General features: G+C 40.5%; 1 protein-coding gene across 1 annotated transcript; it reads left to right on the top strand.

Moving 5' to 3' along the window:
* Positions 1-3087: 3087 nt before the first annotated feature.
* On the top strand, positions 3088-26192 carry MTNR1A (melatonin receptor 1A; the record flags this gene model as incomplete). Its single annotated transcript, XM_080709878.1, has 2 exons — positions 3088-3280; positions 25327-26192. The coding sequence occupies 2 exons, from the start codon at positions 3088-3090 to the stop codon at positions 26190-26192; spliced, it is 1059 nt and encodes a 352-aa protein (XP_080566004.1).
* Positions 26193-27602: the final 1410 nt, after the last annotated feature.

Below are 27602 nucleotides of genomic sequence, written 5' to 3'. Positions count from 1 at the left end.
TGGATGGATGGACAGACAAATGTATAGATGTTAAACTGAGCATTCTAAGTTCTGTTATATTCCGCCATGTGTTTTCTTGTGTTTTTGTAGGCTGTGTTTTGGGGTAGGCTGGGACTGTACCTCTGTTTCGTGAGTGGCAGCTCCATTCTCAGCTCAGACCCTTTCCCTCCAGCTGGCTACTTTAAGTGTACTCCTCACCTGCCTGGTTCAGGGACCACTCACATCTCTCATGTGGGAAGGAAGAGGTTGGGATCCCCTTTCTGGCTCTTTTCATCCTGGGAGGTCTCCATTGCTTTCAGAGTTCATGGTTTCCCAGCTTTACTCTTATTTCTGGGCCAGGAAGATGGTATGTGATTCCTCTGTGTTCCTCCACTGTGGATGCCACCCCTATGGGGGAGAATTAGCCACCTGGACCTTGGGTTTCATCTATTTATTATTATTAATGGATCATTATATTAATTCATCTGTTGAATATATTAATGTGTTCTTCAAAACCCCAGTTATAGATAGGAGGTTTAAGTTTTTAAGTACAGTCACATGTCACATAACATTTCGTTAAAGACAGACCAGATATACAACAGTGGTCCCATAAGATTATATACCCTCAAGACCTCACAGCCACCTTTGTGTAAGTCTGCTATGCATGTTCACACAATGATGGAATGGCCTAAGGATGCCTTTCTCAGGATGTATCTCCATCATTAAGTGGCGCATGGCTATTTTACAAGCAATGCTCCAAGAAACAACTATGTGTCCTTACATACTTAAACGCTTATCAAAGTATCTTGTATTAGAATTAGTAAATAAAAGTATATGCAGAGTTTTATAACTTGTATATGTAGTGCATAGGAATGCTTTTCCCCACTATTTTTTTTTTTTTTTTTTTTTTTGGTGGTACTGGGGATTGGGAGATTAAATCTGGGCATTCTACCTCTGAGCTACATTCCTGCCATATATATATATATATATATATATATATATATATATATATATATATATATAGTACTGGGGATGGAACCCAGGGGCCTTCTACTTCCAGGCTACACTCTCAGACCTATTTTTTTATATTTTTATTTGGAAACAGGGTCTCTTAAACCAGCTGAGGCTGGCTTTGAACCTGTGATCCTCCTGTCTCAGCCTCCTAAGCACAGGGATTACCAGCATGTGCCACCACACCCAGCTTTTTGTTTGTTTGTTTGTTTTGAAATAGGATCTCAACAGGACTCTCAATACGCTTATTAGGCTGTCTTTGAACTTGTGACCCTTCTCTCTCAGCCTTTCAAGTACTATGATTCCTGCCATGCACCACCATGCTGGGCTTCCTCATATTTTTAAACCACACTTGATGCTACAAGTTTTAATGTTTTCAAAAGAAAGATCTGGAATTACTATCATTTATTTTTAAATTTCTAAGAAAAGTGTTACATGTAGTTTTTAGAAGTTTTTGAGGGTGCCGGGGATTGAAACCAAGGCCTGACCCATGCTAAGTGCACACTCTGATACTGAGCTAAAACCCAGCCCCAAATTTTCAGTTTTTGACGTTATAATTATGACATTTAAGTATATTTTCATTTTTCTTCTTGATTTGAAAGTGTTACTTATATAATTAAGGTCATTAATGCTTTTTCTCTTAGATGTGGGCAAGTCATCTCCCTAGTTTTTCCAGCTGAGATGGACTTAGCATAATGTTCTCCAGTTCCTTCCGTTTTTCTGAAAATGACATAATTTTGTTCTTCATGGCTGAGTAGAATTCTATTGTGTGTGTGTTCTCACTCTATTTATCCATTCATCTGATGTCAGACACCTGGTTTGTTTCCAGAATTTGGCTATCATGCATTGTGTTACTATAAACAGAGTTATACATATATCACTATAATATTCTGACTTTAATTCTTTTGTAAATATACCAAGGAGTGGTATAGCTAAGTCGTATATGGTGGTTTAACTCCTAATTTTTTGAGGAACCTCCAAACTGATCTCCACGGTGGTTGTATTAATTTACATCCCCATCAGCAGTGGAGGCTGGGGATGTGACCCGGGCAGAGTGCTTGTCTGGATGCACAAGGCCCCAGGGTTCTGTTCCTGTCACCAACATATAAAAGTGCCTCTTGCAGTTTTTAATGTGTATTGAGATATTGGTGGTCACACTTCTCTCCTACAAAGCTTATTCAGTTCCCTTTCCTTACACTTTCCTTTCACTCTTTCAAAGAAACTTAGGGTCATTTGGCATTTTTATTGGGGTGAGACAACACAAAGATTTCAAGCTTTCAATATGAGAGCAATGGCGTGTGTCTATTTATTTCAGTTTCTTTTAATTGTTCCCAGAAAGTTTTGAGGTTTTATTTTTTCATTTTGTACACAGTTGATTAAGCCATTGCCAGAGAATTTACACTGATTGCTATTGTGTATCAGTACCAATTGTGTTCTCATTTTCAGTTATATTTTAGAAAGTACTCCTATCATCTGCAAATCCTGATTCTTATAATCTCATTTAACAACATTAAATAGTGCAATGCCAGGCTGAAAAGATTTCCTGACCTTGTTTTTTTTTTTTTTTCTCATATCTTACAAACTGTAAAGTTGATGAGTTAGATGTTACTGTTTTGTTACCATCTTGCATACAAGAAACTGGGGCGCATAGTGGCTAGCAATTTGCATCTATCAGAGTTAGGGCAAAGCCCAGGGAGCCTGGCCCCGCATGATGCGAGTCCCTTTGCAGAGAGCAACCAGGTGCTGATTGCCTTGCTCCTGTGTTGAAGGGCTTCTGCGGTCCCGGCCCCGGGGCGCCGCTGCGCCCTGGCTCCCGCACGGGGGCGCTGTTGGCTTGTGCCACCGGGACCCTGGACTCCAAGTTGCCCGGTAGGCACCAGATGTCCCCGGGCTGCGGCCGCCAGGTGCAGAGTGGGTGTGTGGCCGCGGGGAGGGGGCGGAGCAGCCTGGAGGGTCGCGAAGGAGCAGTCGGGGTGAGGAGTAGGCGCGGGAGGGCCGCGCAGAGCCATTAAAAAGTGGGGCAGCGGGCTGGAGCCGCGCGCGCGCGCGCGGGGGGCGGGCGATGGCCAGGTGGCCCTGAGGCGCCCCGAGGGGACCATGAAGGGCAATGGCAGCGCGCTGCTCAACGCCTCCCAGCCCGCGCCCGGGGGCGGCGAGGGCGCGCGGCCGCGACCCTCGTGGCTGGCCTCCACGCTGGCCTTCATCCTCATCTTCACCATCGTGGTGGACATCCTGGGCAACGTCCTGGTCATCCTGTCCGTGTACCGGAACAAGAAGCTGAGGAACGCAGGTAGGGGACCCGGGCCCCGAGGGCTGGGGCTCAACTTCTCCCAGCCGGGTCAATCCCCTGCGGGCGCCTCTTCACCCTCACCCCCCAAGTAGCATTGGAAACATTGCTTTTCTTAAAGACTAGGGACTTCAACAATGTTTCCCCCCAGTAGAGAGCGAAGATTGTAGGTTTGCTTCCTCTTTAGCCTGCCCCATCTCAAGTGTCATTTTGCAAAACAACCACAAGTCTTCAGTCCCTAAGGAGTAGAAAACTTTGCTAGAATTGCCTTTCTTTAGGGGCAGAGCTGGCTGTCAATAGTTTTCCATTTCTGGGAGTTTATTAGATGGAGAGGCATGAGGTGCAGATTGAGAAAAGTTCTTCCAGACGCCCCCTCAGATCAGATCAATGAACTCATCAGTTGCTTGGTTTTACATATAAATTAGTTTTTCCAACTTGGCTAAAATATGAGAAAATATCTACGCTGGCAGAATCACTGAGCAACTGTTGTAGTTTTGTTGTCAGGAGCAGTTTGCAGTTATTAGCACATAATTGGGGGGAAATAACCATATGCTCCTAAACATGCTTTGGAAAGCACTTTTGGTCTTGCAAGTAAACAAGCTTGCATTTTAAAAATAGGAATTGTAGTAAAGAATCCATTTACATATAATATACTACCGGAGCTAGAATGTGCTTGAGTTAAACTTGCTTTTTCCTCCAGGCAGTGAATTGAAATTGGTTTATACTGGGTAGGGCTGGTGGACATTTTCTCACAAACCACTAAATGTTTGTTGACACTTCTTTTTTTTGTGTGTGTGGGTCTGAGGATGGAACCCAGAGACATTCTACCTCTGAGCCACACACCCCCACCCTATGTTTTATTCTTTTTTTTTTTTTTTTGAGGGGGTTGGTGGTACTGGGGTTCCTGGAAGCCCTTCTACCTCCGGGCTAAACTTCCAGACCTGTTTTTTATACTTTTTTTTTTTTTAATTTGGAAACAGGGTCTCCCAAGCCAGCATGGCTGGCTTCGAACCTGTGCGATCCTCCTGTCTCTGCCTCCCAAGCGCGGGGATTACAAGCATGCGCCACCATGCCCAGCTTATTCTTTATTTGAAACGGGGTCTCACTAAGTTGCAGAGGGCCTCACTGAGTAGCTGAGGCTGTCCTTAAACCACGATCTTACTGTCTCAGCCTCCCGAATGCTGGGATTACAAGTGTGCACCATCACGCCCAGATTTGTTCACACTTCTAAATGGTATTAAACACTTGGTCTCTGGTCCCTTATTTGGAGGCAAACTTTTGGGAGAAGAGGTGAAGAAACTGTCCACATAAATGTTTTTCAAAAGTGATCTTTTTTTTTTTCCAAACCAGACATTTGGTAAAAGCTCTGATGTCATTTAGCTCCTTGTGGAGAGACCTCCCTCCCCCTTTGCATCTTTAAGGCTTGAGGCGGCACATAATGCAGACATTAGTTAATAAGCACCTAAAAATCTGAATTGAGCTTGAGTTAGTAAATTGAGTAATCTCACTTCATAGGCTTAACACAGAGGAATTCTGCCCTCAAGAAGGGGACTGGACTGGGGGGGGAGGGCAGCTCAATGGTGGAGACTGGCCTAGCTCATGCTAAGCCTTGGATTCTATCCCCGGCATTTTCTGTGTGTGTGTGTGTAGGGGTGTCATTCCCTTCTAGGAAGAAAAGTATATATATAGACAGCTATCCACTGGCCAGAGCCAGATGTGGTTCTGAGTGCTGTGTTAACAGAGTGAATCCTCTGGTCAGCCCCAGTTACCCAATTTACAGAGAGGAACTGAGGTCACACACTGTCTGTCTCACAGTCACGAACAGCAGGCAGGTTTTAATTGATAGAACTTGTGTCTAGAGCTTGCCCTGCAGAAACTTTATTTTTACCAAAAAAAAAAAAAAAAAAAAAAAAGGTTCACATGCCTGGAATAGTTCTGATTCTTGTGTTTTATGAAAACTGCTTTTTCCAACACTATTTCATACTTTATTGGCTCAGCAACTTTTTCAGAGGGCAGTCTTTTAAACACTACATTCCTCTGTCTGACTGGGAGATCCTTAGTGAGCTTCAATCTGCAAAGCTTTCAAAGGCTCATAATTGGGATTTTGTTGTTGTTGTTGTTGTTCCAGTGTAACACTGGTGCAGTTCAAACCATTGAGGCTTCCTCGCATGCATGGTAATTTGAAGGAGTGAAAGAGGTCTGATTCAAATATCATTTTGGGGATGTTTATCCTATTAATCAGCTTTTTATAGCTGTGAGTAAATACCTGGAAAAACAGTGTGGAGGAGGAAAGGTATGTTGTTTCAGTGACTGGTGGCTGGCTCCATGGCTGTGGGCCTGTGGTGAAGCAAAGCATCATGGCAGAGGGGATGTGACGGCACTGCCCACCCTCATGGCAGCTAGGAAATACTAAGAGAAAGAGAGGGAGGAGGGAGCCAGGGATGAGCTATACCGCCCAGGGCATGCCCCCAGTGGCTACTTCCCCCAGCAAGGTTTCACCTCCTACTATTTCTAGCAACTCTCAATAATGGCATCAAATTATTATGACTCCATCAACAGATATACTGCTGATGAGCTCAGGGTCCTCAGGATCCGGTCACTTCCCAGGAGCCCACTGCCAAATGCTGCTGCACTGGGGACCAGGTCTTCCACACATGAGCCTTAGGGGATACTGCAGATCCAAACCAGAGCGCTTACTAGAAGTCCTTACGATTGTGCAGCCTTTCCATTTCAATTACCTTTATTTTGTTGGCTTTAAGGATGAAAAGACAAAATCAATAAGAGAATGAAAAAATAAAATAGGATGTTAAGGCAGCTCAGTACTGAAATAATACTTTCTCTTGGAAATCTGGTCTAATTGCAAAATTGTTTATGCCCCCTTCTTCCCTAAGGGAATGTGTTGTCACTTGACTTTTCAGGGAAGAAATTCAAAATGTTTAACCACCTGCATGGCAGAGACATTGGCAAATCAGAGCAGACACAGCCCTGAGGGTCTTGGGTGATGGCAGAATGTTTGCTCTGCTCCATTCCAAAACATGGTAACTAGAACTGATACTTCCACATATACCTTCCGAGTAAACTGCAGAGCATAATGGGAAGATCCTTTCAGTTAATACTAAGATTGCTATTTACCTTCAGAGTTGAGAAATCAGTTGTTATCCATCCTGACTTCATTTTCCACACTTGAGGAGTTAATACAAAAAACTTCATTTTCCACACTTGAGGAGTTAATACAAATAACTCCTCATCTTTTTTTTTTTTTTTTTTGTGGTACTGGGGTTTCCTGGAAGCCCTTCTACCTCCGGGCTACACTCCCAGACCTATTTTTACATTTTTTAAATTGGAAACAGGGTCTCCTAAGCCAGCGCGCGCGGCTAGCTTCGAACCTGCGCGATCCTCCTGTCTCTACCTCCCAAGCGCGGGGATTACAAGTGTGCGCCACCACGCCCAGCCTCCTCATCTTTTAACCTCACAGGATGGTTGCCATTACCTGGTGAAATGACGCACATGGAAATACTTTGAAAAGGATAGAGCGAGTAATGTTATATGTTTGAATATTTTTGGTTTCATAAACCAAAAAATATGATTTTTGTTAAAAATCATACTTAGCAATTTGTGCACTTTTCTACATGTACACTATACCTAAATAAAACTTTTGTTAAAATATAAAGCAAAATACCATGCCTATTCAATATTAAATTATCTGGCAATCTAACCTGTATAGGATAAAGAAAAAAAATGTTAAGACATGACAAGCACTCACCCATATCTAGCTTATTCTAAAAACAGAGTTCCATAAAACTGTGATGCTAGGTTCTCAATTTCTTTTTTTTTCTTTCTTTCTTTTTTTTTTTTTTTTTTTTTTGGTGGTACTGGGGTTCCTGGAAAACTTCTACCTCCGGGCTTATACCCCCAGACCTATTTTATAATTTTTTTAATTTGGAAACAGAGTCTCTTAAGCCAGCATGGCTGGCTACGAACGTGCACAATCCTCCTGTCTCCACCTCCCAAGTGCGGGGAGTACAATCGATTTCTATACATTGTAAGCAGTCAACTTGGAAAAAGACTGGCACAATTAATGAAATAACATACAGTGACAAGCAACATCATTGAAATAGACTCATTAAAGGCAAGTCTGGACACTGGAGGTGTGGCTCCATGGTAAAGCATGGGCTTGGTGTTTGTGGGGCCCTGTGTTCAATCCCTAGTGGATGTGTGTATGCACACACACACGCATGCACTCATGTGTGCATGCACAGCAGGTATGGAAACCAAACAATTAGAACCTTTTGCAGGCACTCTGAATAACCCTGCCCACCATTAACTGTCCCTGAAAACATTCTTTGGATGCATCAGGACTATTTTAAGATGTTAAAAGTATTAAACATGACTCCTAGGTATGTTTTTCAATTTTAGTGTAACTTTTTTTTGGGGGGGGCGATGGTACTGGGGTTCCTGGAAGCCCTTCTACCTCCAGGCTACACTCCCAGACCTATTTTATACTTTTTTATTTTGGAAACAGGGTCTCTTATGCCAGTGCGACTGGCTTCGAACCTGTGCGATCCTCCTGTCTCCGCCTCCCAAGCGTGGGGATTACAAGCATGCGCCACCAAGCCCGGCTATAGCATAACTTTGATACAGTAAAGTGCAAAACTTCAAGTGTACATCTCGATTTATTTTTACACACACCCACACACACATGCCCACATCAATAGACATATGTAACCATCACTTTTCAGAAAGGACTTGGAAAAAAGGGGTATTAACAGACGGTAGTACTGGTATCTACTTGACTAGAATTTGCGGCCAAGCCTAGGTACTGAAAGCCACCAACCTGTTCTGTTTGTCCTTTACCACCCTTGAGCAAATCAGTGCTCACTTGGTGCCTGAAGCTTTGCTCAGGTCGAGGCCCATCACCTTCTCTGTTACCTCTGGCCCTGCTCACCGTCCCTTGGTCAGTACTCTAGGGTTGGTCCCACTGAGATCCTTTGAGCTCTTGGCCATTCAGTGCACCTTCCCTGGCTTTTCTCATGTTCCTCTCTTCCCTTCCCATCCCTTTTCTTCTCTTACTCCTTCTTACCTTTTGGCCCCCATAATTCTTTTAAGTACCACAACTGGATTCTACTTCAGTAGAAATCACACTTGCGTCTTTAGTTCCTGATTGTATCTGTTGAGTGCTAGCAAAAAAGATAGTCCAAAACTTAAATGCATACTATATTATACACATTCATTATGGATTCTTAAAAATAATATTGTATATGGTGTTTTGCCCCTTATACTAGCACACCAAGTCATGCAAACCAGTAATGTGGCTGAAATAATATTCAGAGTGGCTGAGTTGCCTGGGAATCTGTGAATCCTCAGCCCAACCTTCCTAGCTCTGAGTCCTGAACTTCTTGGGATTCTCTGAGAACTAGATAGATGGGTGTATAAGGGACTGGGGGAATGTTTTGCTTACTGCCTCAAAATCATCAAGAGAGGGCTCAGGAAAAGAGAGATGATGGATGGGGCATGGATTACACATCAGAAATGTGGTGAAAACAAATAGCTCTAAGTCTATGTGTTCTGCGTCTACAGATTTGACCAACAGCAGATCAAAACCATTAAAAATTTGGATATGTATGGGCTTTCAAAAAATTGTGAATTCTTAAACAAAAGTAGAACTATTATTTACATTTTTTTTTTTTTTTTTTTTGGTGGTACTGAGATTCCTGGAAGCCCTTCTACCTCCAGGCTACACTCCCAGACCTATTTTATTTTTTGGAAACAGGGTCTCCTAAGCCAGCGGGGCTGGCTTCGAACCTGCGAGATCCTCCTATCTCTGCCTCCCAAGCGCGGGGATTACAAGCGTGCGCCACCACGCCCGGCCACCATTGTTTTAAAGACAGGGGCCCGCTATGTTACACAGGCTGGTCTCCAACTCCTGGGATCCAGTGATCCTCAAACCTCAGGTTCCCGAGTGAGTACCTGAGACTACAGATGTGCACTACCATGTCCAGATTAGCACTTACATTAGATTAGGTATAATAAGTAACCTAGAGTTGATTTTAAATATTCAAAAGGATGTGCATAGTGTTTATGCAAATACCATTCCATTTGATATGAAGGACTTGAGTCCCTTTGGGTGGGGTTATCCACAGGTATCCTGGACTCAATCCATTTCTGGTTCCAAAAGATGACTGTAAGTGTATGCAGCTCCTCATAAATACGGTGCTTCACCCGGCATGGTGGTGCACACTTGTAATCCCCGCACTTAGGAGGCTGAGACAGGAGGATTGTGCAGTTTCGAAACCAGCCTTAGCTGGCTTAAGAGACCCTGTTTCCAAAATAAAATATAAAACAGGTCTGGAAGTGTAGCCTGGAGGTAGAAGGCCTCTGGGTTCCATCCCCAGTACCACCAAAAAATAAAAAATAAACAAAAATAAATATGGTGCTTCTGTGCTGGAGTCTGTCCTCTCAGATAACAGGGAAGTGAGGAGGCACTTGGAAGGAAAAAATATCCAGAATCTGTGCTCCAGAGCTTTTGTGTGCCTGTTTGTGATACTGTGGATTGAACCCAAGAATATTCTACCTTGAGCTGGACCCCAGCCCTTTTTATTTTGTTATTTTATTATTCTGTTATTTTTTAATTTTTGCTTTGTAACAGGTTCTCGATAGGTTGCTAAGAGTCTTGTAACATTGCTGAATCTGGTCTTGAACCTGTGATCTTTTTTTGTCATATTTCTAGGTACTGAGATTACAGGCATGTGCCACCATGCCAAGTTGCTTGAGAATTTTTTTATGAATTTTAAGTTGTGGTAGATAACTTCTCATCTCTCTGGTTGGTTTTTCACTCTGGTACATTGACTAGGTTATATAGATTATTGAGGTTCTTTCCAGCTTGAATGTCCTGTGATTTTCAGGATGATTAAACTCACTAAAGAATTGAAATCATAGAGATATGAAGTTACTAGCCACAGGGAGGCTCATGGATGCTCTGTCATCTACGTACGAAGTGGTCACAGGCATCAGAGATCTGAGAAAGCGTGCCCTTAGGAGAGTGAGCTGCCTTCCTCAACTGCCAGCCCCAGTTCTCACATGTGTCTCTCTGTAGTATAGAAAATGATATCTTAATGACATCTGGTTTCCCGGCTTTACTTCCCATGGAGTGTTTACAAGTTTAAAAAATTTCCCATGTAGCCAGGCATGGTGGTGCACGCTTGTAATCCCAGCATTCAGGAGGCTGAGACCGGAGGATCGCAGTTCGCGGACAGCCTCAGCTACTTAGTGAGGCCCTCTGCAACTCAGTGAGACCCGGTTTCAAAGTAAAGAATAAAAAAATAGGGCAGGGGGGTGTAGCTCGGAGGTTGAATGCCCCTGGGTTCCACCCCCAGACCCGCAAAAATAAGTAAGACTGACTAACTAACTAACTAAATAAATAAATAAATAAATAAATAAATGTAAAAAATAGGAAATAAAAATTTTCCCATGTAAGTTGGGTCCAGTGATGTATGCCTATAATCTCAGTACTTGAGAGGCCGAGACAGGATGATTGCACATTTGAGACCAGGCTTAGCAACTTTCAAGAACCTGTTTCAAATTAAAAAGAAAAAATGGTTGGGGATATAGCTCAGTGGTAGAGCACCCCTAGGTTCAATCCCTAGTGCCCTTGTCTGTCTGTCTGTATCTCTCTCTCTCTCTCTCTCTCTCTCTCTCTCTCTCTCTCTCTCTCTCTCTCTCTCTCTCTCTCACACACACACACACACACACACACACACACACACACACACATTACCAATGTAATTTTCCCTACCGGGAACAGAATGAAGTAACCAACCACACAGGATAATTCAAGCCTCCTTTGGTGGGACCTTTTCTAATTGAGACACCTTGGGTTGGTGATCTTGGATATATGCTGGTCCTCATGAATTGAGTAGGTTGAGTAGGGGATGCTCATGATAAGCTAATGGTGTATGCAAGGGAGTAGGGAGTCATTCTCCCAACTGAGCTATTTTTCTTGCCTTTGAGCCAAGATGAGAGATTAGAATTGAATTGACCCCATTAAGATGTACTTGCTCAGGAGGAACATCCCAAATAGGTGGCCAGTCAGGCCGTTCTGTCTGCAACAACACTCACATAGAGAAGGACTCAGGGGCACATGAATGAGCACATCTCTCATCAGGTGTTCAAAGAAGTGTAATGATTTGGAAAGAGAATGTCCCTCTAGCCCTCACAGAAGCAGGGTAGCAATGTTGGAAGAGGGGCTTGGTTGTAATCTCAGCAGTGGATAATTTCATTGCAGTGGATTTATCTGGGTGGTAGCATGGGCTGGTACAGTGTGGTTGGAAGGTGGATCCACGGGGATTATATATGGTTCCTCCTCCTATCATACACTCTCTCTACCTTCTGGCCTCCATGCTCCGGCCTCCACGCTCTGAAATCTGTGGTCCCCAGCCTCACATGGACTGAATCCCAAATTTCCAAGGAAAGTGTGAGCTAATAAATCTTCCTTCTTCTAGGTTATGTGGTCAAGTCTTTGGATTATAGCAGTGAAAATGCTAAGACAAGGACAATGAAGAATAAGCACTTCATCATATTATAAGTTTATTTATTCCAAAATAAAGAATCAGACCGTATCTTCAGCAAGGTCAATTCAGGATGTCTGTATAGAGGTCATAAAAGAGGCGAGTCACATGGTTTACTGATTGAAAGATAAGTACTCTGTGAGAAATAAAACCAGAAGGCAAAGCAAAGTATCCATACATGAGACAATTACCCAAATCTCCAAAAATAAAATTTAAAAAATGCTCTCTGGGCAAGACTTTTAAATAATTTTACCCTTTAAGGAATTTTTCTCCCTGTTGAATCATGCCACATCTTGTGTTCTCTTCTCACTATAAAGGAAATCAATGGACATCAGATAGAAAGTAAATAGGATAGTAATGAAGTCTAGTTTTGGGGACTGAGATATACAGTAGGCCTCAACATTCTGACCTAGTATCTTAACAATGTATCATAAATCCTCTTGTGATAAAACTGTATCCTCTTTCTTACTTTTCTGGCCTATAATTATCTTTGCAAAAGTGGTTGTCCATCTTTTGGTGAATGTTTCCACTTAAAATACAAATTATTTATTGTACCCATATCAAACCAAACTCAATTATTACCTGAATTAGCTTTTAATCCTACAATTTTGTTTTATTAATTATTGATGATTTTGAGTTTGAAACCTTTTCCAAGCATGAGAATAAAGTATAAAACTAGTAGAATTGCACTTTCTGTCACACTTCACAAACATCTGATTTAGTCTGATTTCTGTCTTACAAAGTAGAAAAATAACTGCTTGTTTAGAACATCTAGTGCTTTGTATTCCTGTGTATAGAGCAATTTGCAGTTTTCAAAGTACTTTCCCACGATTTGTTTTATTTGTTCATATAACAACCTCCTCAAGCTGGTAAGAAAACTAAAGCACAAAATTCAGTTAAATAATCAGTATTTCTTATTCTAGAACACAGCCATCCTACTGTACAGTGGAAGGAGAACAGGAATTAAACCCAGAAGATCCAGGTTAAGTCATATTTGCATACTTTTCTTTGTAATATATTTGGGGTACAGTTACTCGGTTTCTCTCTAAGCCTCAATTTCTCCCTATTGTCCAATGGAGCTAATATTACTTTATCCTACCTCACAGAATAAACTTGGAAAATAAACCCAGAGTCCAACCATCAGTCCATTTACCAGGCCATCCATCTGGCCACTCATCTGTATGTCCATCCACCTGTCTACCTATTCACCCATTTATCATTTTGAAGTTATAAAATATTGTAAAAATAATATATACCTGTATCATTCTGTTAATTATTATATTATTTCTACTATGTATTCTGTGATTACTTCTTTTTAGGTTGTTTTTAATTTTTAAATGTTTCTTTTCTTTTCTTTTCTTTTCTTTTTTTTTTTTTTGGTGGTACTGAGGTTCCTGGAAACCCTTCGTCCTCCGGGATACACTTCCAGACCTATTTTTATACTTTTTTTTTTATTTGGAAATAGGGTCTCTTAAGCCAGCATGGCTGGCTTCGAACCTGCGTGATCCTACTTCTCTGTCTCCCAAGCACAGGGATTAAAAGCGTGAGCCACCACTCCCGGCTAAATGTTCATTTCTTTTTAAATGTATGTTTAGAAAACTAGAAAAAAGGAACCAGTAGGAAGTGAATCCGCTGGCAATTGAAGATTTAGGATCGCATACTCATTTGTAACATTATACAAACACTGCAGTGATCTCTTTCATAATGACCATTATCTCTCCACGGTAAATAGGTCTCATATTCACAGATTGATTATTTTATTATCCACACTCTTCCCTAATTTTAAATGAATTAGCTCTAGAAGCTACAATAACTTTCTTGACAAGTACATTACAAATTCAAAGAATTATGGCCTAACCTGTACCATGCAAACGTGGAAAGTGATTTCAGACATGTCCATGCTTCATACAATCTCCAATATGAGAGATTTCTTGTTAGCCCTGATGCTGGTTTCTTCCTGTATATCTCTATAATATTTGAAGTTGTTGATTCATAGCAAATTTTTACTTTTATAACCATTTTATTGTTTTTTTGTTTACATTGCATGCAAAGCTGCCATTTAAAGTACTACATCTATTTTTTTTTCTTTCTGTTTTGCATAGCGCACTGTTATGGAGCTCTAAGTTTTTATGAATTTGCCAGAGTAATTTCCCAAATCCCATGGAATCCTTAGGATGTGGAGTTCAGACTCTCCAATTCATGATTGAATTTGGGTATAATTTTTGGTTTCTTCAGTTATTGATATCTAAGAAGATATTCCTTACAGCAATGTTTAGAATAAATGAATCATGGATCAGATCAAATTTGTTTTTCTTTCTAGTTTCTGAATCAGTTTTCTTTTGGTAATTTTTGAAAGTTAGCCAAGAATAAAAATACTCTTGGAATTAAACCTCTTTTATACTAACATTTAATGGTTCTGCTTTTAAAAATACCTGCTTTGAAAAGGACCTTCCTTTTAAATGTCCATAGATTCTCTGGAGTTTTTTCTCTTTATTCTTTATTATTACCAATTAAGAATAACAAACTAAGCCTGGTGTGGTGGTGCATGGCTGTAATCCCAGCATTCAGGAGACAGAGACTGGAGGATCGCAGTTTGCAAACAGCTTCAGCTACTTAGGAAGGCTCTAAGTAACTAAGTGAGAATTTGTTTCAAAATATAAAATTAAGAATAAAAAATTAGAGCTTGAGGTGTCTCTCAGAGGTAGAATGCCCCTGTGTTCTATCCCCAATACTGCAATAAATAAATAAATAAATAAATAAATAAATACTAGAGTATTTGAAGTGAATAGTAATATGTTTATAATATATCTTGAGTTTTCTCCTTCTTTTTCTACTTTCAAGTTGCCTGCCTAGCTTGCTGAAATACCCTTCCTCTAAAAAAAAAATTCACATACCCTTATAGGGTTTTCTAGGCTACCACAGAGATAATTAGCCTCTGTTTTTTAAAGATGTATTTGTGCATGCGCTAAACTCTGCACAATATCATCAGTATAATCTACTTATCTTCATAAAGATAGTTCCTTAATCAGTCCCCTGATTTTCTCACCTCTTCAAATAGGTTGGCCAATCAAGTGAACCTGGCACCTGAGTGCTTTCTGTGATACCTCAGTAACTTCCAGTGAAATTTAATAATACTGCAGATGAGAAACTTCTAGATTTTCTGGTTGAGATACTCAGAGACTCTCCTTCCACAGAGCTGTAAAGTTTTGGAAGTCACTCTGAAGGAATTAGTCTCAAAGAAGAAATAAGAATTAAAATATGGCCAGGTGTGGTGGCACATGCTTGTAATCCCAGCATTTGGGAGGTTGAGACCGGAGGATTGTGGTTTGAGGACAGCCTCAGCTACTTGATGAGGCCCTCTGCAACTCAGTGAGATCCTGTTTCCAAATAAATAATAAAAAATAGGGCAGGGAGTGTAGTTTGGAGGTCAAATGCCTCTGGGTTCCATCCCCAGACCCATTAAAAAAAAAAGAATTAAAATATGTCTGCACGGTGCTATTCAGGTTATTGTGGTAATTTGAGTTGTTGGAGCTTATGGTTTAAAATTATGTTTACCTGATTTAATATTGAGCAGTTTTGATGCTTATTGAATTTGCTATTCATGTGACCAAGTATTTGTTGCATTCCTACCACATAAGGCAAAATATAGACAGTAAATTCTTAATGATTTATTAAAAAGAAAGACAACGTTAAACTTGTATAAAATGTGACTCCTACTTTCAGAGATAGTTTTTTCTTTCTATGAAGATACTTTAATAGTTTTGTCCTTTTTATTTCCAAATAAAAATAAGATATAGGGTACAAAACCAGAAGAACAGAAACATGTTTACATAGCAAAACATTTTGAAAGTTGGTTGGTAGCTCATAACTGGAGCATAAAATAGCCAAAGAAAACTTTTGAAAGCTGTTACTTTAAGATGAAAAAACAATAGTTAATAACTAGGGAAATGTGAAGGCTAGCTGACACATAAAACAACATCAGGTTGAGACAGAATTAATGAGATAACTTCAAAGAAATTAGTGATAGACACAAAACAGCTATGTGACGATGATACATTGGTGCTATACCCTTTAAAGAAAGTAAGACAGTCTGGAAGACACACACCCACCTGCTGCAGAAGGATGGTGTGAGAGCTTTCTGTTGGCTTAAATTCTTATTTAACTTCTCACATAGCTATTACATGGCAAATGCTAAATAATTTAATAATTACTACTCAGTAATTCAGCAATTCCATAATTACTATTTCCTCTTTTATGACTTTATTAACATGTTTAGGAATATAGACTCTCTTCTTTTGTGATCTTGAAAGGGACAGTGTGCTTTCATTCCTCATTCATGTATTCCTTTTATCTGCATTTAAACACCTGTTGAGACAGGAGAATTGCAGGTTTGCAGCCAGCCTCAGCAACTTAGTGAGATTCTGTTTCAAAATAAAAGGGCTTGGAGTGTAGCTCAGAGGTAGAATGCTTGTGGGTTCCATCCTCAGTACCATAAATGCATGCATGCATTCATACTTACATATATACATACATACATCCCTGTTGGATATCTCTATGTGCCAGATGCAGGATGAGGGGCTTGGGACATAGTTCTGTGTCAAGGTAAACACTATTCCTGTTCATTTGTTTTTATTTTTTACTTTTTTAAACATTTGGTTTACAGTTGAACTTGTATTTCTAAGAGTTTGTTTTTCTTGTTCTTAAAATTGTTTTAACCTTTTTTTTTTAAATTTGGAATATGTTAAGCTATAGTCATTTATTTGTTTGTGTGTGTGCCAAATAAATTTACACACACACACACACACACACACACACACACACACACACACAGTGTTCCCTCTGAAAAAAATGTGGCCTCTGGAACCAGATGGGCTACAGTAAAACCCTGACTCTGCCGGTATGTGTGATCTTGGGCAAGTGACTTGACTGGCTTAGTTTGTTCATGTATTAATTTGAGACAATACCAGTGTTTCAAGCATCAAATGGATCGCTATGCTTCAAGTTCATTATTACTTCAATATAACATTCTAGCAAGTATAATACATGATTTAGTATTTGTGGTGTGGAGTTTTGACAGATGAATATGTTTTTATTTTTGAGGCAGAATATAGTATTTAAGACTTCAAGGTCTTTAAAAACTGGGAAAGTACACCAAAAATAGAAGAATCAAATTTTGAATTTTTAAAAATTATTTTTATAAGAATCTTAGTTTGTACTTAAACTTTAACCCAGGTATGGTGACACACACCTGTAATCCCAGCACTTGGAAGACTGAGAAAGGAACATTGCAGGTTCACAACCAGCCTCAGCAATTTAGTGGGTCCCCTGTAACTTAGTGAGACCTCGTTTCAAAATAAAGAATAAAATAGTTTGCTAGGGAGTAGCTCAGAGGTAGAATGCCTCTGGCTTCAATCCCCAGTATCACTTGGGAGCACATGCTTATTATGCAGGTGAACACTCTCTCTCTCTCTCTCTCTCTCTCTCTCTCTCTCTCTCTCTATCTCTCTCTCTCTCTCTCTCTCTCTCTCTCTCTTTATTGGTACATTGTAGTTATAATTTATAGTGAGATTCAAAGCAATACATATATACCCATACAACATCTGTAGGTGTGTTTCTCTTCACACCCCACCTCCTCCCCACTTATTTTATACTTTAATAATGTTATTTCTCTTTTTTACTGTCACTCATTCAATTTTATTATGAAAATAGGGTGATATTTTTTATAATGACAGTAATTTTTTTGTACTTAGCAACTTAGATCTATGATGCCCAATTGATTGGCTATTAATTTATGTAAGCTGTGATTTTCACTGAGAACTTTGAGGTTAGGAAAAATGTCCAAGGCTGCTGTTAAGGCTGTTATCTTAAACAGAGTTGATACAGTTTTTCTTGATTGTCTAATAATATGGTTGAAATATTACATTTTTGCTGTTAACATTTTATCCTATATTATCTATAGAGGAAAACAGTGCAGACTAAAGTACTTTGTCCCCATCTTCAGGAACGGCTGAGTCCATCTGGCTAGACTATAGATGCTTTACATACTCAATGTCTCCCCAAGCTGCCCTTCTGAGAAAAGTGTAACCACACCTAGAAAATGTAAGCAAACTTCTTAGAAGGATTTTACACCTTCACAGCTGACTCTAGTCATGACTAGAACAGGAGGGTTATGTGTATTACTTTTTTAAAAAACGACTTGAGCTGTTCTTAGTCTCTTTTGTTGTATATATGATATCAATAGAACAGTTTATAAAAATCTATTATTAATTTTCTTTATTGCAGCAAAGTCAACAGTCAAGTTAAAAAGTAGGAAGAGGAACTGGGAACACAATCAGGAAGACAATCAGGGTCAAGAAAGAAAGAGCAGAAAAGGTCTCAGAGGGGACATGTGTTTTTGCTGAACAGGGAACGCTGTGGGCAGTGTAGAATATGATGGTACATTATGTGAACAAGGTGTGACCTGGACTGTGTGTTAGAAGACTAGGATACGATGTGGATCCCATATTAGAGTATGATGTGGGCCCTATAGTATATGAATGATGTATTATGTTAATGGAGTATGATGTGAGCAGTGTATAAAGAAGGTAAAGGCCAAGAGAAGTGGTCAGTAAGAAAGTCCTTGCATACTGGAGAGAAGTTTATACAACGTGGTATAGACAGAATATAGATATTATAGGAAGGTGGATTAAAAATGGGTGAGAAGGAAATAGAGGCTGTCTCCATCATCATTCTTGCTGCTGTGACCTAACAAGCCTAACTACATACTACTTAGAGGATGGATGATTTATCTGCTCACAGTTTTTGGAGATTTCAAGGCTTTAGTCCATGTGAGGTCAGGTTTGCAGAGGTCAGGGCATGTGGGCAGGAAACACAGAGAAAGAGTAATTATTCTGCTTTCACATGCTAGAGGCCAGAAGCAAGAGGGAAAGCAAAGAAGAAAGGTGATTCAAAGACCCAAATATAGTTCTGAAGGCCACACTTCCAGGCACTCATTCCTTCAGCCACAGCCCACCTGCCTAGGTTACAACCCAGTAAACCACTACAACTGATTATCCACTGATGAGATTATAGCCCTCATGATTTAATTACATCAACTCCCAGCACTGATACATGAGCCCTTCATATCTAACTATAACAACAGCCTTGCTTGAAAAGTTGAGGAGAGAAGAGGCCAGAGTGGGCAGCAGGAAAGAGGAAGCTTATTTGTCGTAGAGAAGCCTCTACTGTTGCAGGGATGAGGGCTGGAGCCTCCTCATCACTGGCTTTCTGACCTGGGGAGGGAGCTTCTGCAACGCACAGCATGTGGTGTCCATCGCAGGGACATAGAAATAAGAAGTGAGCATTCACCATGCACAGGGTGCAAGCTTATAACCTCAGCTACTTTGGAGACTGAGTTGGGAGGATCACAAGGTCAAGACCAACCCAAGAAACTTAGCAAGATCCTGTCTTAAAATAAAAAAAAAAAAAACAGAACTGGCTGGGGATATAGCTCAGGGGTAGAAAGCCCCTGGGTTCAATCTGCAAAGAAAAAAAAAAGTATTTATGTAGATCCAAACATGTGCCATACCCTCTAACATCCTCACCATGGACAGTTTTATCTTGATCTATTCCATGTTAAGAGATCAAGGCTCTGGGAAGCTTTGTCTCACCTGTGGTAATTTTAGCAAGTGGTATAGTGGCTAGGGTTTAAATCCAGGGGTATAAAGTTTTGTTTATAAAATTATGGTTCCCACTGCCTGTAATAATCTGAAAGGATAAGTCTCTAAAACACAATGATTTTAAGCTTAAGAGTACAAGACATTGCCTGTGTGCTGTGATGTCCAAATATAAAGCCTTTGTGTTCTTTGCACCACCAGAGGACATTCCTTAATCACCTTCAGCATCTAGTTTTTTTCATACAAACCAGGCATATAATACATTTGCCATTTAGATTTGAATCTATGGATTTGCTATTTTAAAAAAATGAAAAGTGTTTCCAAGAGTGTCTGAAGTCCATTTTTTCCCCTCCTAATCTGGTCTTTATCATTTTGATACTGAAGTTCAGATAGTTAAAAAAAATATTTTATTTAAAAAACTTTTTTATTGGTGCGTTGTAGTTATACATCTTAATGGGGTACAATATGGAAGAGGCATACGTGCACACATCACTCATTTAGCCCTTCCCCAATTCCCTTCCCACTCTTTGCCCTTTCCCTCCTTCTCATGTTTAGCTTAGTGTTTGATCTTGATGTGTCTGTGAATGCACATCATGTACATTAGGGAATTTCCCTCTTCCCCCTCCCATCCCCCTCAGTTAGGTCACCTTATTTACTTCTCTGTGGTTTCTCTTTTCTCGTCTAGAGTTCCTCCTATGACCCTTCTTCTCCCTAGGTTCTGCATATTAGGAAGAACATTTGATTTTTTACTTTTTATTTTTTACTTTTTATTTATTTTACTTTTTATTTATTTTTTTGGAAACAGGATCTCACTAAATTGCTGAAAACCTCACTAATTAGCTGAGGGTGGCTTCGAACCTGTTCAATCCTCCTTTCTCAGCCTCCCCAAGTGCAGAAATTACAAGTGTGCACCACCACGCCCAGCTCAATTTTTTACATTTTATGACTGACTAATCATATGTAGCATAATATTCTCCAGTTCCATCCCACAACTGACCTATATTTGTACTTCTTTATGGCTGAGCAAAATTCCATTTTGTATGTATCCCATAGTTTTGTAATCCATTCATTTGTTGATGGACATCTTGGCTGGTTTCATAGTTCAGCAATTGTGAATTGTGTGGCTATGAACATAGATAAGCATGTATTCGTTTGGTAGTTTGGTTTCCATTCTTTTGGACAATATTTTTTTTCCAACTTGCAACTTTTCCTTTTAAATGAAAAGGACAAAATGGAGGTAAGGTGTACTTTTAGTACAACCAGAAAAAAATATTTCAGTAAGTCTATAATTCACATCAAGCCCAAGGCTTCAGGTAAAACTTTCATGAGAAAATGTCCGCAGTTTACTGAGGATGGAGGCAGAGAGATTATATGCAAAAAGTACTTTGGGGGACTATCTTGTGCTTCCTTCCTTTCTTTCTTACTTTCTGACCCTTTCTTTTCTTTTCTTGACTGTAGTTTTGGGGACTAAAGCCTGGGGTGCATTCTACCTCTGAGCTATATCTTCAGCCTTACTTTGATTTTTTATTTTGGAACAGGGACTCACTAAGTGCTGAGGCTGCTTTTGGACATTCTTTATGGAGAATAATTCACTGAGTCTCTATATGAATTATCTTGCTTCCCACATAGTTAACATACAGGCTAACAGGAAAGAAGGAACAATTGGGACTCACTGAGAAAAACACTGTCCTGGTAGGTAAGAGCAGAAGAACCTGTAACTTCTAGTTGGATTGGCAGCGCACATCTATAATCCCAGTACTGGGGGGGGGGGCTGAGGCAGGAGGTTTGCAGGTTTGAGGTCAACCTCAGCAACTTAGCAAGGCCCTCAGCAACATAATGAAATACTGTCTCAAAAAAAATAAAAATAAACTGGGCTTGGTGCATGCTTGTAATCCCTGCGCTTGGAAGGCGGAGACAGGAGGATCGTGCTGGTTTGGAGCCAGCCGTGCTGGCTTAAGAGACCCTGTTTCCAAATAAAAAAAATATGAAATAGGTCTGGGAGTGTAGCCCAGAGGTAGAATGGCTGCCAGGAATCCCAGTACCACCAATCAATAAGTAAATAAATAAATAAATAAATAAGCCAGGCATGGTGGCACACACTTGTAATCCCAGCATTCAAGAGGCTGAGACTGGAGGATCATGGTTCACAGACAGCCTCAGCTACTTGTCCTTTGCAACTCAGTGAAACCCTGTTTCAAAATAAAGAATAAAAAATAGGGTTGGGGGTGTAGCTCGGAGGTAGAATACCCCTGGGTTGCATCTTCAGTACCTCAAAAAAAAAATATATATGTCTAGGAGTGTAGCTCAGGGGAGAATATCCCTGGGTTCAACCTTTAGTACCAGGTACAACAAGCAAACAAAAATGGGCTGGGATACAGCTCAGTGGTAGAATGTTTGCCTGACAAGCATGAGACCCTGGGATTGATCCCACGAAATCACTAGAGCAATTGTGGGAGCTGATGAAATAGTTTGCTGAGGCCCTTGCTTCTAAATCTGCTGTGGGAGGCTAATGTCACAGAGAAGACAGCTGATATGGGAAGATGGGTGTCAAGAGGGGACTGCAGGGACACTAGGATGTGGGGGGAATGACGGGAAGTTAGAAGGATGAAATAAACCCAGCTCAGTGGCCTCCTCCCACTCTCTCCATGCCGAGTGGAGTCTGGCTGTGGAGTGCCACTGCCCCTCACCCGTGTTGGACACCATGGATGGGACTCATTTTCCAGAGCCTGCAATGGACCTTCTGAGCGTAAAGAGAGTAGCACAGATGCCTCATTTTCCCCTCTATTTTCTCTCTTCCTCCTCTTAATTTCTTTTTGTAATATATACTTTATTGGTGCACTATAGTCTCCCATCACACCATAGTGCTGAGTGATGGTGACATACCTGTCTACAGCACTTGGTGAGCTTCCTTCTGGCTCCCTCCTCGCTCCTTTCCTTCCACATATATGATACTGAGATAGGCATCGGTAACTTCACATGTGAATATAACATCAGTAGAAACGTTTTCTTCATTAATTTTCCATCACTCAACTATCACCCTCCCCTCGACTCCCTCCATCGCTTGACTGAAGCTTCTCCATTATCTAGAGTCTGTCTTGCATCCTTATTACTTCCTGGTTTCCCTCTATGAGAGAAAACATATGATCCTTCACTTTCTGTAATTGACTAATATCACTTAACATAATGTTCTCTGGTCCATCCTGTTGGTGGGATTGCAAATTAGTGCAGCCACTATGGAGATCAATGTGGACATTCCTCAGACAACTGGGATTAGATCTACCATAAGATCCAGCTATACCACTCATGGATATCTTTCCAAAAGGACTGAAATTAGAGTATTGTACTAATACATCCATATCCATGTTTATAGCAGCACAAGTCATAGTAGCCAAATTATGGGAACAACCCAGGTTTTCATCAACAGATAAATGGATTGCAAAACTATGGGCTATACACACAATGGAATTCTACTCAGCAATAAAGAAGAACAAAATTTGTTCTGTCAAATGCATTTGTCAAATGTCATTTGCAGGGAAATAAACGGACCTGGAGCTCAGTTTCTCTTTTAAATATAATGCAAGTTTTCTCTTGTAGGGAATGCCAACCTGAAGCTATAAAAGGAAATGTGTTTTTCACCCCGGATAAGTTGGCATAATAAAAATCCACCTTATCTTAACTCTGTTTCAGGTACTGCTCAAGGTGGTATGTTAATTATGTGGCAAGCAAGATAATTCATAGTAGAGACTCATTGAATTATTCTTCATAAAGTTTGTCCAAAAGAATGGAAATCAGACAACCAAACTAATGCATGCATATCTTTGTTCATAGCCACACAATGCACAATTACCAAACTATAGGACCAGCCAAGATGTCCCTCTAAGACAAGTGCAGTCTTTATGCTTAGCTGGGCTGTGGGGAGATGGTAAGGGTGGAGAAGGAATAGAATAAATAAAGAAGCAATGACTCATTCCTTTGGGAATCCTAGAGGAAAGCCACAGGACTAGTTCTGGGGGAGACAATTTAGATAGGGCAGCTTTGTGGTTGTCTATGGATTTATTCATATCTGTATAATATTTTACTCATAATTTTAAAAAATATTTTTATTGGTGCATTATAATTTTGCATCATATTGGGGTTAGTGTGATAGTAACATACATGCACACCAGCCTGGTGAGTTTCCCTCCAGATGCCACCCTGCCCCCTCCTACCCTCGGTTCATAATTCACAAAAGAAAATAGCATATTTGTAGGAAATCTCATAAAACTTGACTTGAGTTCTTTTTCTATACATTAAACATGTATTCAGTTATTCCATTATTATATAACATCGTCACTTACTCAGAATATTTATAGTTTAATTTTTGTTCCTTACATGATTTAAAAATTTAAGAGATGCCGGGCGTGGTGGCGCAAACCACGACTGTAATCCCTGCGCTTGGGAGGCGGAGACAGGAAGATGGCGCTGGTTCGGAGCCAGCCTTGCTGGCTTAAGAGACCTTGTTTCCACATAAAAAGTTAAAAAAAAAAAATAGGTTTTGGAGTGTAGCCTGTAGGAGTGTATCCCGGAGGTAGAAGGGCTTTCAGGAACCCCAGTGCCACCAAAGTAAGTACCCAGTACCCAGTATTTATATAAATAAATAAATAAATAAATAAATAAATAAATATTAAAAAATAAAAAATGTAAGAGAATTTCTGCCTTTTCCTTTGGCTTGTGAAGAGGGAGTTATAGAAAGTGAACAACATTTATATAGCACTGGATGCTGTGTGTAGTACCCAACATAAGATGCTTCATCAAATGCTCACTATAACCCCATGTAGAAGATCCTATCATTGTTCCCATTTTACTTACTTATTTTTGGTGCTAGGGATGGAACCCAGGGTCATTCTACCTCTGAGCTACACTCCCAGCCCTATTTTTTTTTATTCTTTATTTTGAAACATGGTCTCACTGAATTACAAAGGCCCTAAGTAACTGAGGCTGTCCATGAGCTAAGATCCTCCTGTCTCAGCTTCCCAGATGCTGGGATTACAAGCGTGTGCCACCACATCTGACTTAATTTTTTGTTTTTGAAATAAGATCTCAGTAGGTTGCTGAGAGACTATGTTGCTAAGGCTGTCCTTGCACCTGTGGTCCTCCTGTCTTACCTCCCAGGTACTGGGCTTTGAGCCATGTGCCACTGTACCTGGCTTCCACTAGTCTCATTTTATAGGAGAGGAAACTGAAGTTAGCAAGATGATGTAATTTGCCCCATTACGTAATTAGTTAGGGATAAAGCCAATATTCTAATCCAGACAAGTGGTAAAAGAGCCCCTTTCCTCTTAATTAACTCTTACCCTGTGGACAAGGATTCATTGCTCTCCAACAACAGAAGCTGGAGGTCCATTAAGAACTATTGAAGGACGGAGAGGATAGACAACCTGGAATTTAAGGAAGTCATGGCTGGATTTCTTAAGAAAGTTGAGATATGACATGACATGAGATTTCTCAGGTAAGACAGAAGGTTCCAACCCAGAAGACGGAATCAAAATATCATGAACTTGAGACTTTTTAAAAGAAGAGAGACTAGTTTGAAAGGCAGTAACTTGGGATATGAAATGTGCCTTGTTCTGGGGATGCGGAAATTTAGAAGAGTGGACTTGGTTTTTCAAGGGTAGCAGCAGGCTTGCTTCCAGGTGAAATTGGCCTTTGCTTCAATTATCATATGGTGATAGCTATGACCTCAACATGTTTAAGTTGTGGAAACAGCTCTTTCCTTAAAAACTGCGAACAACCCCCTACAGTTCATGCAATGCTGGTATTAACCCATGCTTTATACATCTTTTTCTTTTAGGAAATATATTTGTGGTGAGCCTAGCAGTTGCAGACCTCGTGGTTGCCCTTTATCCGTACCCCTTGGTGCTGACATCAATATTTAACAATGGCTGGAACCTGGGATATCTGCACTGTCAAATCAGTGGTTTCCTGATGGGCTTGAGCGTCATCGGCTCCATATTCAATATCACCGGGATCGCCATTAACCGCTACTGCTACATCTGCCACAGCCTGAAGTACGACAGACTGTACAGTAACAGGAATTCCCTCTGCTACGTGTTCCTCATATGGATGCTGACGCTCGTGGCCATCATGCCCAACCTGAGGACTGGAACGCTTCAGTACGACCCCAGGATCTACTCCTGCACGTTCGCGCAGTCGGTCAGCTCTGCATACACCATAGCTGTGGTGGTTTTCCACTTCATCCTTCCCATGATCATCGTCATCTTCTGTTACCTGAGAATATGGATCCTGGTTCTTCAGGTCAGAAGGAGGGTGAAACCTGACAACAGACCCAGACTGAAGCCACAGGACTTCAGGAATTTTGTTACCATGTTCGTGGTTTTTGTGCTTTTTGCCATTTGCTGGGCTCCTCTGAACTTCATCGGTCTTGTTGTGGCCTCGGACCCTGCCAGCATGGTACCCAGGATACCGGAGTGGCTGTTCGTGGCGAGTTACTATATGGCGTATTTCAACAGCTGCCTCAATGCAATTATATATGGACTGCTGAACCAGAACTTTAGGAAGGAATATAGAAAAATTATAGTCTCGCTGTGTACAGCCAAGTTGTTCTTTGTAGATAGCTCTAATGATGTAGCAGATAGAATTAAATGCAAACCTTCTCCATTAATAACCAACAATCTAGTAAAGGTAGACTCTGTTTAAAAACACCAAAGCATTGTTGGAAAACTATCCAGACTGCTCAAGGTCTTACTCCTTTTCTTGTCTACTTTCCTCTTGATAGATATGTAGAAAACAGAGTAGTTGAGAAACTTGGAGCTCTGATGAGGTTCTTATGTAGTGCTGTTAGTTTCGTGACTAGGTCTCTAATCCTGCCTATCAAGAGAAGTACAGACTGTATAGAATCATGTGCTACTGACAGCGTATGAGGATGTGTTTGGGGGTTGGGGGTTGAAGTAAGATGCTGAATGGATTCAAGTGAAAAGAGGGAGTGAATGACTTTTATTTTATTGTAATTATGTGCCACGAAAGCAGTATAGTCCTCTTTATCTGTGGGTTTCCATCTTTGGATTGAACCAACAATAAACTGAAAATATTCACAAAAGAAAATTATAGCTGTACTGACCGTGTACAGACTTTATTCTTGCCGTTATTCTCTAAACAATGCAAAACAACTATTTACACAACACTTATGTTGTAGTGTGTATTATATGTAATCAATAGATAATTTAAAGTACTATATATGTGAAGATGTACCAATACTGTGTAATTGTGTGTGTGTGTGTGTGTGTGTGTGTGTGTGTGTGTGTGTGTGTGTGTGTGGTGCTGGGGATTGAACTAGAGGCATTCTACCTCCAAGCTACACCCTATACCCCCAGGTCTATTTTATCTTTTATTTGGAAATAGGGTCTCAATAAGTTGCTGCGGCTGGCTCCGAATCTGTGATCCTCCTGTCTCAGCCTCCCAAGTACAGGGACTACACGCATGCCTGGCCCTGTATCATTTTATATACAACATTTGTGCATCCATAGACTTTTCATATCCTTGAGAGCTCTTGAACCAGTCTCCCATGGCTATTGAGTGTGAGCATAATTACCCCCACTTCAAAAAAAAAGATTCCTAAGAGAGAAATGAACAGAGCATCTTATTTATAAATGAGAAAATGGAACAAAAAGGTAAAGGGAGATGAGTGATTCTTAATACAGGGAGAAGAGCTGAAAATAGAGAAGAACTCAGCAACAGTAACCACCTCCCCCGCCGCACACTTGGCAGCCAGCAGTGTTGGCACTGAGTAGCTCTGGCACAATCAGGAATGATGCCTCTCTGAATTACACGTTTCACCCTCAGCCAGATAAAGCGCTGGCTAGATGACAGCTCTTACTCAGTTGTCAATTACGGTAGGATTTAAAGCAATAGCTGCATATGCAATTTATTTGACTTTATTAGATATTTGGCTTGTTATTTTGTCACTGACTGGCTGTTTTGAATTTATCTCTTTTAATTTATTGAGTGTCTGATCATTTTGAGCTCACGGGCATTCTACCTCCGAGTTGCACTCCTAGCCATTTTATTTTTTATTTTGAAACAGAGTCTCACTAAGTTACCATGATCTGG

The sequence above is a fragment of the Muscardinus avellanarius genome (assembly GCF_963383645.1).
Source record: "Muscardinus avellanarius genome assembly, chromosome: 14".
NCBI lineage: Eukaryota > Metazoa > Chordata > Mammalia > Rodentia > Gliridae > Muscardinus > Muscardinus avellanarius.
Note: the sequence above shows the minus strand (reverse complement) of the source record. Positions and strands in the feature narration are given on the sequence as shown.